Here is a 17,906-nt window from a genome sequence, read left to right as displayed (position 1 = left end):
ACGTCACCTCTGGTAAGATCAATGTCTTGTAAAGGAACCAAAATGTGACCCAAGGAATGACGGATTCGCCGTTTGTCTACGTCATAAACGGAGAAACGTAGCACCCTGGTTTTCAGATGATCCGGAGATATCTACAATGATGTGAAATATAAAGAATTCTCAACAGGAAATGCAGATGATCATCTCCCCGACTCTTGGGTTTCTAGTCCGCTCCGCATCATATAAACCATAAACTACCGAATAGACAGAGTAAGACGAGTTTGCTAGTGCGCCATCTAGTGATATTACACTTTTATGAACTTTATTGACCTATGCTATTGACTAATCAGAGAGCTCGTATTAAACAAGGATGACAAGACCAAATGGCTACCTAGGAACTACATTAGTTTATGTAATAAACCCCCATTCTTTGGCATGAACATGACTTATCATAAATTTCGCAATGAAACAAGTATCTGCAACATTCTTCTTTTTATATTCAGTTTCAGCTAGACATTCAAATACGAAGTATACACTAAAACCGCTGACAGCAAACGGGAGTTACAAAGTTGACAAAACCGCATTGTTTTCTATTAAGATTGAGTTTCCGGTATTATAAAACAATGTTTCTGAGTGGATCATGCGTCTTTTAATGAGGCCAATCAGAGAACCGGATTTCAAACCCGTCTTACTCTGCCTATTCGGTCAAGAGTTTATAAATATGAAGCAGAGCGGATTTTTTAGTCTATTTATTTAGGAATAGGCACATATACAATATAAATACAAGACAATATCACAGAGGAACACATAGTTTTAACAAAAGTTGTTGTTAAAATACATAGATAAAACGGTAAATTTTAACAGCTATTTGACTTTAAGAGCACAGTGAGTAAAATAATGTATATGTCTATGCCAAGGATAACCCATGAAAGCCATATGGCTTATTTCCAATGGGGTCCTTCTATTTCCAATGGGGTCCTTAGAAACCCTTGACTCGGGAAGATGACAGATAAAACAAATACACAGTATACGTTCTATTTGAGTTTGGATATATCACAAATGTTTTATCATTTTATATCAGAAATTTTCAGCTGTCCCTTGTTACGTTTTTCGGTACGTGTGCACCAACTCGAAAGATATAACTCGAAGTATTTAAGCCATGTTTGTCATGGGTTACCAATAAACATTATACAGAGAATTTTCATCGACCTAATTTTAATTATTTTAAACTAGAATGTTCCGAGGAAAACACGTGTCGCCTACCAGGGGGTCGGTTAGGAAATGAATTTCACTTTTTGAAAATACATAAGGGTATGAAAAGCCACGCTTTATGCCAACATACTTCATGAAGCGCGTTGCAATTCATACCCTCGTATACATGCATGTTTAAAAATGAAACTTATTTTTATATCTACACTCTACTTTCATTTTAGTAATTTAAAAAAAGCTGTAAAAATATATGTACTATATTTATCAAGATTCATACGCACAATGTTCACATCTGCATCGCATTCATGAGGAATTGGCTCTCATCACATATCGAAGGCAAAAACATTGGAAATATCAGTAATTGTGTACACGTCGGTGATAATTGTATTAACTGACCGTCACACAAGAAATAGGCATGAAAAAAATATTGAAAGTTATATCTTCTTACGGTTTCAATGGTTTAAAGTTTGACACATAGATGAATACTTAAAGTGCAGTGATTCGCAGACGACATAAAAATGTATTTCGTATTTGAAACTGCTGTGTTATGACAGTTTCACCTGGGGAATGTTTACTCGATATCTTATCCTCTGCGGGCATCTCGCAAATTGATGGCCACAGGCGACAATTTCCCAGCAGATGGGGTCACGCAGCCAATGACGTGGGAGAAATCTGACGGCTTACGTCTGGCGCAAACCAACACGTGCGCAAGCCACGCGACTGCATCAAATCTGCACGTGTCTATCGGAATAAAAATGATACAGTAGTTTCTGAGTTTGAATAAATTTGACTTCGCAATATGAATTAAAACAAATCGTCTTTAACTTCGTGATGATGTCGGTCCTTCCGGTTGTGTTGGTTCCATTTCCCTTGATGTAGTGTGTGTGTGTGTGAAATAACTCATATATTTTTTCTACAATAACTTGGTGGGTTTTTTTTTAAATGTTATGTGTGCATACCTGTCGAGTTTATTTACCTGAAACGTAACGCTCTCGTTATACACCGGCGTAAGCGTTTTCCGCCTCACTTTCGACACTTTACAATTGCGTTCGTCGGGTAGAAGAAATATTTTGACAAAAGGATCCCTGGGGCTGTTATCTCTCCCTCTTCCTGCACAGAAAGAGAAAAGAAAATATGAAAACATTAAAAACGAATTTGATAGCACTGCTTTTTATGGTGTTGCGATTTTACCTGGTAGTTCTCGAATTTTTATCAGGGTCACGTTGAGCTGTTCCACAGCTAGGTCACACAGCACGGAGAACCAGAGTCTACCATGTTCGCTGGGAGGAAGGTACAACGACTCCTCGTCCGAAAATGTTGTGCACCTAAAAGTACATGATAATGATACATAAATGCACTCTCACTAAATCGAAAAGATTATGGTGGCATATTTTTTGCCATGCAATGGTCTGATAATTCTATCGTATTGTCAGATCTTTACGACACTTTTCAGATAATAATCTTCGTAATTGGGATGAAAAAGTGATGATAACTAAGAGTGATCAATCTCCAAAAATATCATGTAGAATACAACATTGAGACAAACACGGACCCCTGGAAACACTAGGGGTGGGATCATATCAGTATGGGTGGGGGTAAGTATCCCCTGGTGACCTGTACTGCCATCTGCTTGTTCTGTTTTGACAAGTCAACAAATGAACTTTCTAGTCAACATTTTTTCGATATGTCAACATAATTACCTGACAAGTGTGTCGACTTGTCGGATAATCACTGACATGTCCGAAAATCATGTTGATATGTCCAAACATCCTTTTGACTTGTCAAAAAATCATGTTTACAAGCAGATGGCTATGGATGACATTAATATGTCTTTTTGTCACGAGAACAAGACTCGGGTCACCAACATTCGTATCTGATAAGCCACCATAGTATATACACAGCAAATTGTATAGGAAAAGAGTGCTCGATTAGATTTCTGATTTTCAAGTAGAAGCAGTTAACAATAAAAAAAACAACTCAATTATCATTCATTTACACCTGCACAACTTACTTATAAAGATCTGGCTGCACATGACCCACAAAGCTATGGGTGGTGTGCTGCTGGGTCGGTCCCTGAATGGCGTCATATGTATTTCTGGGCTGGATTCTCTCGGGCGGAAGTGAAAAATCCGGAACTTTGTCAATCGTCATGGAACGGACAACAATGCCACGCACATCTGGGGAAACATCCGGACATGATTTTCTCTTCACTGGTTTTGGAGAAGGATTTCTAGATGATTGAAATATCTTAATTTAGATCCATAAATAATCTAATCTATAAAATAAATCAATTGATATAAAATTCGATTTCGGTACCTCGAGATGGGGGCTGATTTTGATTCGAGAATTTTGTTCGATTCATCCCATTCGTTCCTCCATTTTCTTCGCTTCTTGTAATGACGACAGATCAGAACCGTGACGATAAGAAAGATGACAAACACAATGACTCCGGCTACATATCCAATGGTCACCAGGATCTGGTTATCTGAGGGTAAAGGTCAAAATATTTACAGAATCTGAATACCTGAGGGTAAAGGTCAAAATACTTACAGGATCTGGTTATCTGAGGGTAAAGGTCAAAATATTTACAGAATCTAGTTATTTGAGAGTAAGAGGGTAAAGGTCAAAATATTTACAGGAAATGACTATCTGAGGGTAAAGGTCAAGGTATTTACTGACTGGTTGTAGGGGGGTAAATGTCAAGGTATTTACTGACTGGTCGTCTGAGGATAACGGTCAAAATGTTTACAGGTTGTAGTAGATTAAAAAAAAACATTCAATATATGGATGATACGATTCTGTAATACAGTTCCCGTTCATTGATAAAGGAGGCATAACATTTGATTTTGAAATTTCCTACCATGCTACCGACCCTATTTACTGAATAATAACAACAAAACCACCCTTCATTGTTTATAGTTCCAATGATTTTTACTTTGATATCTTTACAAAATGTAACGATACGCATTTCCTTATGAATGCGCTGTAGTTTTAATCAATGTACGTATGAATATTCATAACTAAAGTACGTCTGTTTTGCCGGCTAAAGAATTCCGACAGAAATGAAAGTAAACTGTAGATATAAGAAATAAATTTCATTTCTGAAAATGCATGAGGATATGAACTTACAACGCTCCACGCTGGCATACTTTTTGTGAGACACTATAGCGTCACAAAGACACTTAAAACCACACGGAATCAAAAGTAGAAGTCAAAGGGTCAAAACACATCTAACCTTATACATATGTAAATGTTGATTATTTACATATGTATAAGGTTAGATGTATATCCATATGTTATGAACCAAGCACCTGTGATAAGAATTGGAGATTTTACAATCCGTTGTTTCCATTGTAATTTTAATGTAAGTTTAGAGAGAATAAATCAAATTGAATCGAGAAAACCCCTGAAGGAATCTGACTCGTGATCTGTCTATTGGTAACCTCGCGTCATCATCCAGAGTACAACCAAGGAATACGTGATCTGTCTATTGGTAACCTCGCGTCATCATCTAGCGTACAACCAAGGAATACGTGATCTGTCTATTGGTAACCTCGCGTCATCATCCAGAGTACAACCAAGGAATACGTGATCTGTCTATTGGTAACCTCGCGTCATCATCCAGTGTACAACCAAGGAATACGTGATCTGTCTATTGGAAACCTCGCATCTTCATCCACAGTACGTTTGTCGTCAGAATGCATGATCAATGTCAAGAAACGAGTGGGTATATTCGCCATGGTAAAATAATTCAAATTTCCAAGACCATTATGGAAATTCGAAAACTTGCTTTAAAATGTTTCAAGGGTGGTTAATCTTATTATTTAAAATGTCCCCTATGGTGGATCTACAAGGGACACAGGGGATGCACCACCTCTTTTCGTTGAAATTTCGAAATAAACAGGTCATTTTGGCCATTTTGAATCTTCACTTCGGTACAAACTTGGCTCGCAATCCCCGTTTTGAACTTTTATTGGATAGGCCAATGGTACACTGAGAAACTAATGTCACATACGAATATTATATATTATGCGATTCTCATTGGATAGATGTAATCTTAGAACCGACTGCAAGGCTTTTAATTGGGTTAGTTAAGCATCATAATACATGTATTTAAAGTAAAAAATATTACTCAATTGCTCAGACAATGCCTTAGAAAACGTTTTGTGATTTATTCTTCAGTATCAGTGATTTTTACAAAAAAAATTAAACTATGAATATGCAATAAAAACTTTGCAGTTACTCACTGTAGTTGAAACCCTATTCCTACCAGAATAAGATACGATGAAAGATAAAATCAAAATTACCAAAGTTGTCAATATCCAACGTTTCAGTGTGTGTGTCTGTGTGTTTAGATATGAGAGAGAGACAGACAGAGAGAGAGAGAGAGAGAGAGAGAGAGAGAGAGAGAGAGAGAGAGAGAGAGAGAGAGATGCAAACACACAAATAAAACTTAATGTACAGGAAAGTTTAATTTTTTGTCTAGATTCGGCAACATATCCTTGTAAATGCTATTGATAAAATTATCGCAGACAGATGTTAGTTGCTCTGCTTTATCAGACCTTGAAAATTACACTTGATGTTGAAAATATGACGTCATTCATCTCAGCTGATGATAGTGTCCAAAACTGAACACTCAAATAACCGATAAAATGACAAAACATTTAGATATGTAGTATTTCGAAGCGATGACGGAGGGGTTTTGAAAGTTAAGAAATTTGAATTCGATGTTTATTGAAACCAAATTGGAGGCGTCACAAACAGATACAGGCGATCTGGATTACACGTATCAGTAATTTGAAGGTCATTTCATTTCTCTAAATTGACCATTTAAAATGACCTTATCCCCGAGCAATATCTCTCACTCGATACTGCGCAACATAAAAGAGGCCCAACACACTTCCTACATGACATGAAAACCAATTACGTTTGGCAAATTTTTCTTTGCGTTGTCCACTTTCGTGGTCACGATTTTCCGTGCTTTGTTCCATTAACAGCCGATTAACGTTGTTTGTTTGTAACAAAGTGTGGATCATTTTCCCGTGGAGGAATTTTTATTAAGAAAAATTCGACGACTGAGAAGTAGACAAGATGCTATATATGGATTTTAATGATTTCATCTATGAATAAAATTCTTTGAAATGTATATTATTATTTTTTTTTTGTCATGTACGATTTAAACTGGTGATATTTTTGCTATGTTCAATCAAACATGAAATGTATTTGTGAAATAATAACATTTGACAAACATAGTCAGAGTTATGTCTGTTTACAATTTGTAACAGTCAGTGCGCTGTTACACAATTAAAAACGTTGAAACAAAATAATTAATACAAACTTTGCAACAACAAAAAATCGACACAATTTAAAACTTTATATGCATACCTGGTAAATTTTGTACGTTTTACGTTATAGATCTTTTTTAAATTTCCTACACTGCAAGTTACATGATGAAATTAAAAATAATTATACCTGAAAATTAAGTTGCTTGTTTTTTAAACAGACACCAATTCTATTTAAAACTGGTGAATTTTCAACAGACATATTTATTACTTACCTTTGTACCAAGGTAATTCCGTTGGTAATTCCGTTCCTAGTCCCGTCCCAGGGGTGGTGAGATTGGGAGTAGTACCCCCTCCTTTGTCGGTGGTCCTGATGTCGAGGACCCCCATCCCTTGCGCTACATGGTCTGAATTCACAGTTTCCACGTTGTACTGTGGTAGAGTTCTGACGTCAAAAGGGATCAATATTTACCTGAAGAAACGCGAGTCACGATATCTTTGCCTTCATTTAAAGTGCCCGAGTTCTTATCACTCACGATTACGTGGTCCCCGATGTCGGAACTTCGCTTCTTTTTATGATTCTCCACGCCAACCAGTAAAAAGTTAGTGAAAGTATGATTGGCCCAATGTGTTTGAATTGTGAAATGGAACCACCGTTTAACAGGATGTGTAGATATTTGTTACATAACGGCCTTCTGTATAAATATAACGAGCTTCACACGAAATAGTCACTTCACAGAAATATATATCATACGATAATTTAGCCGTCATCTATTGTCGGTAAAGAATGCCTGACTACATGGTTGTTTTATTTCTATTTTAATCGCCCCGTGCTGCTGGCGATTTTGATAGCGAGTTGCAGAGGATGCGACGAGACAGATGGTGCTGAATAGAACAGGATACTGCTAGCGTTAGGCGGCTCCCGATGGCTTCCGTAAAACGTTCTGGAGAGTCTCGACAGTGTAATGTCAAATCCAATTTTGCGGGGGGAAAGCATTGTTAATTAATCTAAGGTCGCAGGTGTTCCCTCAAATTATTCCGTCTCTAGATTATGATAGCCTGCACGATAATACAAGTAAATGTATAGTAAATGCATCTTTTTTTCCAAATCATAGAAATACTAGATTTGTGTCTAGCTACGAGTATCAGGAGTATATAATGTTGATAAAGTTCATATCACTAGCATTAACAAAGTATAAGTGTCTGAGTATATGTAATATATGGTATTGTGTTGAAATGGATTTTATATGCTATAATAGACGTGATGCATAAATCAAACAGATAATTCAATTCCAAATACTTTAATTCACAATGTATACTAAATGCAGAAGAGTATTTGATTTATTAATAAAACTTAGGCTCCACTTTTCTCGCTGTTAAGAATTGTGTTTTGTATGGGCGAAAGGGGGGGGGGGGGGGGTGAGTGTCTTATCCCAACCCTGAGTCAGATCGAGACAGGAGAGGTTCTAACCACACCCCCTACTCTGTCCCTCTGACATAGTTATAAAACACGACGTAAACAGCGAGTTATTTGTTGAACAGATTTGTACTATTTCATTGATCTCTGATTTGTTGCTGTTCTAGGTAACTCCTGGATATAACAGGAGGTGAAACATCTTGTGTAAATGGGCATCGAATTCTGTAAGGTGTGCAAACTTCAAAGGACATGGCCGATATGCTTCACGGATGAGACTTTAGACCATAACAAGTGAAAAATCGCGAATGACGTACTTAAAGTATTTACCGGGTTTAAGGGTTTAAGAAATAAATGTTGTTTTCACAAAATTGATATTATGATTTAGAAGTTATTTAACAAGCCATCGAAACTAATTATAGAACGACCTTAGGCGTAAAGTCACAGTAAAATAACCACACCAGGTTCACCGGTAAACCTCATCCAATCAGAAACTCTCTCTCTCTCTCTCTCTCTCTCTCTCTCTCTCTCTCTCTCTCTCTCTCTCTTTCTTTCACTCTCTCTCTCTCTCATAACACACACAAAACAAACAACGACGACGACCTAATATCGGCATCAAACTTGACTTGGAAGAAAAAGGGGCGGATGCGATTTATTCTAACTCTACAAATCACTGGAACTTCGACTTAATCGTGTTGTTAACATTAATACCTTCGTCTTTTGACTTCGAATGTTTTTCATCGAATTGACTTTAAAGAAGACGGCATATTAATGAAGATATCGTATTCTTATTGCATAAAGTAAAAAAGAAATATGAAAAAAATCGTCTATAGGATTTGAAAGATTTATTCATCGTTTGTATAATGCAATCGTTGTTTGTATAATTCTTAATACCGTATGTACAATTTAAAAAAAAAAAATCAATCATAAAAATTTTGTCATATACTACAAGGCCAGAAACTACCTTTTGATCGATGATTCAGCTTGCGTGAATTTTAATGTTATGGATGACTTATCCCACGATACTAACTGGTTCATTTTTTCTCTCAGTTCACAGAGTTATCAGTGAATTTGGTAAATTTACATATTTCCCATGCATACCAATATTTATTTTACGTCACTGATTATATTACACGTATATTTGTTCAAATTGTCGATAATCATTTATGCCCCACATATAACTGGTTTATTAACGTGTTACAATAGCTACAAACAATTTGATACTAAATGCAAAATCAAACACCCCGCCCATCGGACCTTAATGTCACGGTAAACAAATTATAGCAATACCAATTCGTAAATTATACATAATATTTCCACATCATATGTCTGTACATATAAGCCCAATGTATATATATATATATATATATATATATATATATATATATATAGCAAATTCGCGTTTTGTTCGTATGTTTGGTTGTTTTTCTTAGGGGGTGTTGTTGTTTGTTTGTTGAGGTTGTTTTGGGGTTGTTTTTTTTTACGCAAGCCGGCTAGGCTCATTTTTAAAAACATAAAAAAAATCTAACTCGTTATAACGAATAAGTATCTAGTTCTATAGCGAGTTAGTTATCTCGTTAACGAGATAGCTAAATCGTTATAACGATATATCTTACGGAAACGTTGTAAGACCTTCTCTTGTGCCCAAAATCTAAGATATGTTTTAAAATAAGTCTTAGCAATGAGACAATTAAATGTTCTTAAACAATTTTTTTTATTAAAATCGTCAGTACAGGAAATTGAAAATGTTTTTTTTTTAATCTAGAAGTTTCCAAGTCAAAAAATGATCAAAGTATATCAACTTGCAGATGTTTGTAAGTTTGTGTATAACTTACCGGTAATATTTGAATACTTTTTTTTAACAACGGAAATAAATCCAAGCTGCTGTTAGCTTGGTCAGCCCGTATTTACATTTATATAAAAAAAATTAATTATAAAAGAAATAAATTAAGACACAAATTCAAAATGAAGTACCTTTAGATGTAATTTTCTGTGCCAGACAGGTATCTGACTGCCACCTGGTATATCTTCATGAATGATTGTTTCATTTATTGGCCGATTGACATTACAGGCACGTAGACCTGTTTTTCGAAGGGAGGGTACAGTCTTATAAGAAGTTGACTTCACAACTGTCTATAATTCTTGACAAGCAAAAAAATCATTAAATCTTTAAAACCTGAATAACCTAAACTTCAGTATCCTGGAGGGAAGGAGCAAGTAAAAGCACACACACACACACACACACACTATAAGACTTTTTTACTCAAACCACAGGGGCATCTTATCCGCTCTGTTCTCTATCACACATATATAAATACACAAGGGAAGAATCGAAAGTAGCACACGATTTGTAAACAAAGTCATAAAACACCTTACTTGAAAAAAGTTACACAAATCCTCGTATGCACTAATGCAAATGATGTCCTAGAACTTATCCAGACTCAAATATTCCAAATATTCCCAATGTAAATAGTTTTTATCCACATAAAATCCCAGCTTGCTGCACAGTTTTGAACTCTTAGGCCAAGAAAAGATAACTCTACTTCAGACGACAACTTCCGGTTTTTGGTTATATTTATCAATTTTTGAAAAAAAAAATATCTATCTTATTGTAAGCATGGAGTTGACATACTTTTATTGTAATTCAATTAGCATAATTCATTGCACAATTGTTGGTAAACAGTCGGGTTTAATAAAAAAAAAAAAAATGGGGGGAGGGGGGATAAAATATAAGAAAAGAATTTGACTTTATATTACAATAAAAAAAAAAAAAAAAAGTAATAATAATAATAATACAAAATAAATAAATAAAAATACTAGTTTCTTTAATTTGTATAAATTTCAATATATTCATTTATATAAAATTTATATATAATAAGAATATATTGTTTTGAAATTAAATACTTATATGTAACTCCTGAAACTAGACAAGTATGCTCAGTCGGCTTTGTGATATTTTTATTATGCTACTAACTTGTAGGCCTATATATTTTTCTATACTTATTTCTGGATTATATATATATATATATATATATATATACATATATTCATTTCAAGTTCTTGTCCATATTTGAATTTTTTTATTCAATGTGAAGGAAAATTATTTTAATTGCTCATCTGTTTCTCACATGTTATGGTAATTAAATGAATGACCCAGTTATTATATATTCATACTAAACATATAAGGGTATAATACCATTTAATTCGAGGGGGGGGGGGGATGGGGGGGGCTGACAATTTTTAAAGTTAGATTATTCATTTATTCTCATGCCGTTAAAGGGCAAATTCTTCATTTCCACGATGATCAGAGACAGATTACCTATTTTTTCTTACCTTCAAAAAGGAAAATTACATAACTCAAAAACTCTTTATTTTGTGTGAAGGGGGGGGGGTTAAAATAGCACCAGACAGGGACAGATTACAGTTGAGGACAGATGATTTATTTTCATAATTTTTGAAGACACGTTATACATTTCTAAAACCTGCTTTTCTTTTGTAATATAAAGTCAAGTTCCTTTCTCATATTTGGTTGTTGTTTCTTTTTCTTATTTGTTTTTTTTTTTAATTTATTCATTTATTTTTTGTAATTCAAAGTTAAAGGAAAATCTATTGTATAATTGCCTATTATATTACAATATTTCTTTTCAGACACTGATTTACAAATTAACGCCTCTTTACTTTATTGATCCTTGATTTTATGCTACTCAAATATAGATTCCAAATACCGGAAGTTGTCGTCTGAAGTAGAGTTATCTTTTCTTGGCCTAAGAGTTCAAAACTGTGCAGCAAGCTGGGATTTTATGTGGATAAAAACTATTTACATTGGGAATATTTGGAATATTTGAGTCTGGATAAGTTCTAGGACATCATTTGCATTAGTGCATACGAGGATTTGTGTAACTTTTTTCATGTAAGGTGTTTTATGACTTTGTTTACAAATCGTGTGCTACTTTCGATTCTTCCCTTGTGTATTTATATATGTGTGATAGAGAACAGAGCGGATAAGATGCCCCTGTGCTCAAACTTCACAATCTTAAATTGTATAGGAGGTTATCAAATATGCGTTCTTCTCTACACGGGTTCAATTCAATAGGTCAAATGCTGTCTGATGTGTCCAACCAATTGTTAGGATGTTCTTTACATACTGCTGTTGACTGCATACGGATTAATCCGTTTGCCTGATCAAGATATGGGCTTACCGCGGGGAGTGACTGTCAACACGCGTTCACTTGTTCAAGCTTACATCCTTAACACCCGATACTACTTTGAAAAAAATGGGGGAATAACCCAATATATCTTAATGTGGATTGCATAATAGTTTTTTAATGTAAAAATATACGCTGTCCCAAAAGGGGGAAGCCCTCTAGTTCTACGTGTTTGCATTAGTAGTATAAATATATCTATATTCTCCATAAAATCATCTGCATATTTATAGGGTAGCTGATTTGTTGCTAAAATATCGAGTTTATTTTGTCGAACCATGGTGGTATATTGAAACGATAGAATTTAAATATTCTTGAGAATGGAAAATCAGTATTTTTGTTGAATAGAAAAAAATATATCGTCACCTACTCATTTGTTCGGAACTAGAAATTAACATTTTCTTATCATCTTTACGACGAATGAAATAATCGTGTGTGAGTCAGAGATTTTATTAACTTCATTTTTGGGGATGTTTACAAACAGACCAGTGAAATGTTAATTTTGTAATTTAGAGCACCCCAAATTTGCACAGACACAAATTTGATTTCGAAAGCGCACATTCAACTAAAAAAATGATTGAGATATGATATATATCATAAACTTAGATCGATAACCATACATTTTCAAACCTTTGTAAACAATAACATACCTCAATCTTTGTTTACACAACAAATAATAAACTCTTTATCATCAGCTTAGACTGTCATAACGTATAACCTTATTTTTGTGTGAAGGCTTTTCAAACACATTACACAATAAATTTTAATCATTAAAAGTGAAAAAGAAAATGGGGGGGGGGGTGTGTCTTGAATCAGTCTCTTTGAAAGAAAAATAATGCGATCTAATTAGGCCTAAATGATGTGGGATTATAACTAATGAAAGTTTTGTATTTAAAAGATCTGCTCTAAGATTTGGGCACATTTAAGAAATAAATCTCATTGTTTAAAAGACATCGCGGGGGGTGGGGGGGGTGGGGGGGTGTTGTTGTTGTTAAACTGCGACATCTTCTCTCTGTGGGTCGTCAGCCTCGGCTATATGGAACTGCGACGCTTGACGCCAGCATACTGACAGCACTTCATGAAAAGTATAATGCTGGCGCGAAGCCCGTGTTCGTAACCTAGTGTAATTTCAAAAATGAAATTTATTTTTTCTATTTACTTTCTAATTTCATTTCTGTGGGACTTCCCAGTCGTTAGAATAGACATGCTATATTTATCAAGATTTATACACGCATTGTTCACAACTGCATAACATTCATTGAGGAAATGGCCATCACTATGTGTATGTAAATCTATCAAAGGAAAAACATTGGAAAAGTAAATATTCTACAATGTCGCACACAGGCGGATCCAGAGGGGGTCCGGGGTTGTTTTTTGTTTTGTATGGTTTGGTTTGAACATATTTTATTGCATATATAATATACAAAAGGTTTGAACACAAGTTCTTACAACTTACGAGGTTCTCACCTTAGATTAATTGATAACAATTGTCATAAAACATATGTATAGATAAAATAAATACATGTACATTTAGCATAAAGTGAATTACTATCATGAGAATTTGCCTGAATTAAGTATGAATTTGTGAACAGCATTAAAAATTTTGCTGTTAGTTTCATAACCCAAATTGTCACTGCCCCAAAGTATAATCGTGTACTATGAGGCTGACAAGTGATTTAAGTTTTAAGTTGTTTTGTATATTATAATACAACATGTTTTGTAGGCAATTATTTGTTTCATCTACAAGTTAGATATAAGAAGTGTCTTATTAACTAGTACTGAATGATACACGTATTTATTTATATCGAGTCATTGGATATGATCTAGCGCAGTTTCTAGATCATCTCTCTCTCTCTCTCTCTCTCTCTCTCTCTCTCTCTCTCTCTCTCTCTCTCTCTTTCTCTCTCTCTCTCTCTTCCCTTCCCCCTTTTCCAAATCGCTGGATCCCCCTCTGTCGCAGGAAGTGACGCATAGTACAAAATTTTAGCAGAGGTTGATCTAGAGGAGATATGGGGACTGCAACACCTACACCCACCCACCTATTTCCAACCCCTATGGTTGAACAAGTTTTAACAATATGGGGGTTGTACTCTTGTGATCTTCACACCCCCATTCTTGCTTGTGAAGAATTTAGACAATTTTGAAAACCGGAGCTACATGCCCGATGAGATAAATCCTTTCTGTAATTTAGTCGATCCTTCGTACGAATTAAACCATCATTTGATCGATATACATGTATCTTTAAAATCGTTAGGTCTACATGATTTATCTGTAAAATCTGTTAGATGGTTTGCGTGATTTCAAAGTAAATGCACGACTTTTAAATTCATTTTCATTTCATTATTCACAGATCACTGCGACATAGGATACGGACATGTAGACAGATAACAGGCACCAGTAAAAAAAAAAACCAACCAAATCAACCCAAAAATGTAACATTTGTAAAGGGTTCAGAAAGAGTAGACAACTTCAAAGATTTCTTAATAAAGTTTTACAATGATTTTTATATTTCTACATTGTTTGTATTCATTGGCCCATTAATTAAAGAATGATGTGGCGTATTTCTGGCTTTTTACAATATCCCTTGAGCAATATTGTTCCGTTCTATCCAACAGAAGACAATGATACAAGGTTCGTCATTTTGTAGAGGTAGTCTTTAAATTTCTAGGAGAAATCAACAGATTTTTGTTTAAAAAATTCTGGAAGTAATCCAATTAAAACATAAACTCAAATAATTGAAGATATCTTCAATCATTTGAAGATATCATCAATTCATTTGATGCGCGCAACAATTGAATTAAAAATATCTTCAAATAATTAATGATATCTTCAATTCTGAATTATTGCTCGCATTAATTGAATTGATGATAGCATTAATTCTTCAGCTGAATTGATGCGCGCTTTAATTGAATTAATGATATCTTCAAATGAATTAATGATATCAACAATTGAAATGATGTACGCTACAATTCAATTGAAGAGAGCAATAATTGATATAATGCGCGCATTAAATCAATTGATGAGAGCAATAATTGAATTGATGCGCGCATTAATTCGTTTGATGAGAACAATAATTGATTCAATGCGCGCATTAATTCAATTATTGCTCTCTTCAATTGAATTAATGATATCTTTAATTCATTTGAAGAGAGCAATAATTCTTTTAGAGAGAGCAACTATATGATTAAAGATATCTTCAATTCAACATATCCACAATTGAATTAATGATATCTTTAATTGAATTGTTGCTCTCTTTAAAAGAATTGATGCGCGCATTAAAAGCATTGTAAATGATTTAAAGATATCTTCAATTGAATTAAAGATATCATCAAATCATTTATACCGAGCTCTAAATTAATTATTGCGAGAAATATTTCTACTAAATTGATGCTCTCATCTAATGAATTGAAGAGAGCAATAATTGAATTAATGTGCGCTTCAAATCTATTATTGCTCTCATTAATTGAATCAATGCGCGCATTAATTCAATTAAAGAGAGCAATAATTGAATTGATGATATCTTCAAATAATTGAAGATATATTCAATTATTTGAGTTTATGTTAATTTGGCGCTCCATACAAATGGAATCCTATAGTTTACTTCTGTTGTATTCGACTTTATTTAGGGATATTTGTTGGATTCTTTTTTAGTTATTCATATAAATTAGTTTCCTCAACCAGTAAAACAGAAGGAGTGCACAATCAAACTATATCGTGCTTGAAGAAACAGGCCGATAACTGTATTGTGCATATAGAAACGGGCGGTAACTGTATCGTGCACAGAGAAACAGGCCGGTAACTGCATCGTGCACAGAGAAACAGGCCGGAAACTGTATTGTGCATGGAGAAACAGGCCATTAACTGTATCATTCATAGAGAAACAGGCCGGTAACTGTATCGTGCACAGAGAAACAGACCGGTAACTGTATTGTACATGGAGAAACGGGCGGTAACTGTATCGTGCACAGAGAAACAGGCCGGTAACTGCATCGTGCACAGAGAAACAGGTCGGAAACTGTATTGTGCATGGAGAAACAGGCCATTAACTGTATCATTCACAGAGAAACAGGCCGGTAACTGTATCGTGCACAGTGATGGAGAAACAGGCTGGTAACTGTATCATGCATGAAGTAACAGGCCGGTAACTGTATCGTGCACCAAAAAAAAACCCAGGCTGGTAACTGTATCGTGCACAGAGAAACAGGCCGGTAACTGTATTGTGCATGGAGAAACAGGCCAGTAACTGTATCATTCATAGAGAAACAGGCCGGTAACTGTATCATTCATAGAGAAACAGGCCGGTAACTGTATCATTCATAGAGATACAGGCTGGTAACTGTATCGAGCACAGAGAAACAAGCCGGTAATGCATGAAGAAACAGGCCGGTAATGCATGAAGAAACAGGCCGGTAGTGCATGGAGAAACAGACCGGTAGTGCATGGAGAAACAGGCCGGTAAATACTGTCAAAGTAATAAAAGTAGTTTTCTGAAGGAAAATTTCAACAGCCCACGAAATTGAGGTTACGACTGTAATTTATTGTAAAGTGTTATATCTATGAATTATTTATACATCCAGGGATAAAATAGATGAATTTCATTCTAGTGAATTGTTTTACAATTATATATGAATCAGAGAGAGAGAGAGAGAGGGGGGGGGGGGGAGGGGGTTTACTACGGTTATATATTTTTCTTTATATACATGTACATGTACTTGTCTCTTTTTACACGTGTCCGTATTTTATGTCCCAGTGATCTAGTTATGGAGGAAATAAAGAAATGAAATTGAATTTTAAGAGTATATAGTACAGTTACCTCAGGATCAATCATACCATCTAATAGATGTACAGATAAACCATTCAAACCCAACGACTTTAAAGATTATATCGATCAAATGTTGCTCTAAATCGTACAAGGGATTGGTACTCCTGTTCACTCAGCTGCAATAATGTAGCCCTATCCGATTTTTTTTTATTCTGACGTTTTCGGGATTAAAAAAAATCGGAGAGGGCTACATTATTGTAGCTACTGACGTACTGTTCCCTGCACCTGGTAATTCAGATCGTCAGTTGTATTGCCGTTCATTTTGGAGAAAACTTGAGTGCACTGGTTAAACACAGTATCTTCATTAGTGAAATTTTTAAAATATGGAGGAATGGGGATGGTTAAAATTTATTTGATTAAGCCTTTGGAGTCATTCAGTCATTTTTAACGTGTCATCATATTCTCGCGCATGCGCAGGTTAAAAGATTTTTTTTTTTCAATTTTGCTGCAATAACAATCTCCAAGGCAGTAATTGAAAATATGTGGTCAAAAGAATTTAGAATTCAGTACTGACAAAGGTCAAAAACAGTGGCAAAATATAAAATAAAAGAGTTAGGGTTAGGTTTAAAAGATAACAAAGCATAAGAGGAAAATCCTGACAAACATACAATCATGTACATGTCTCAATTTCAAATTTTTATTAAAATATATTGAAAAATACTGCATTTTATAAGCAAACAGGAAATACCAAAATCATGATTTACGGGTGTGAACAGATTAGCAATATATGGAATAAAAGATGTACTTTCATAAGCATAGACATACATATAGATTTTACGTAAGTTTTACTCAAGGACTAATGAAACAAAACACCTTTTATTTTGAATACTGTGATATCTTTACCTTGCGCGTAAAAATTCTATGAAATATAAAAATCAACAAAATAACGAATGTTAAAAGAATTTGTTACTTTGAACAAAAGGAACGACAACGTTTTGAAAGTATACTTTTCTAAAATTCATTTAATGAGCTACATTGTAAATGCCTCAAGAGTTTTA

General features: G+C 34.7%; 1 protein-coding gene and 1 long non-coding RNA gene across 2 annotated transcripts in view; one reads left to right on the top strand and one right to left on the bottom strand.

Moving 5' to 3' along the window:
* The window catches only part of LOC125670464 (synaptotagmin-15-like), an 8,878-nt gene extending 1,549 nt beyond the window's left edge, over window positions 1-7,329 (bottom strand). Inside the window, exons 1-6 of the mRNA XM_048905652.2 lie at window positions 6,746-7,329; window positions 3,505-3,673; window positions 3,200-3,418; window positions 2,380-2,513; window positions 2,165-2,298; window positions 1-131 (exon numbers count right to left, since the gene is read on the bottom strand). The exon at window positions 1-131 is cut by the window's left edge and continues 31 nt beyond it. Coding sequence (XP_048761609.2) covers window positions 1-131; window positions 2,165-2,298; window positions 2,380-2,513; window positions 3,200-3,418; window positions 3,505-3,673; window positions 6,746-6,860 — 902 coding nt within the window. The 5' untranslated portion in view covers window positions 6,861-7,329. The remainder of the gene's footprint in view (window positions 132-2,164; window positions 2,299-2,379; window positions 2,514-3,199; window positions 3,419-3,504; window positions 3,674-6,745) is intronic.
* Window positions 7,330-11,093: 3,764 nt separating this feature from the next.
* LOC130053744 (uncharacterized) lies at window positions 11,094-14,647 on the top strand. Its single transcript, XR_008802091.1, has 2 exons — window positions 11,094-11,794; window positions 14,437-14,647. It is a non-coding gene; the product is annotated as an uncharacterized LOC130053744 (long non-coding RNA).
* Window positions 14,648-17,906: the final 3,259 nt, after the last annotated feature.

Source organism: Ostrea edulis, chromosome 4, assembly GCF_947568905.1.
Source record: "Ostrea edulis chromosome 4, xbOstEdul1.1, whole genome shotgun sequence".
Taxonomy (NCBI): Eukaryota; Metazoa; Mollusca; class Bivalvia; order Ostreida; family Ostreidae; genus Ostrea; species Ostrea edulis.
This window is presented reverse-complemented; position numbering and strand designations above follow the sequence as displayed.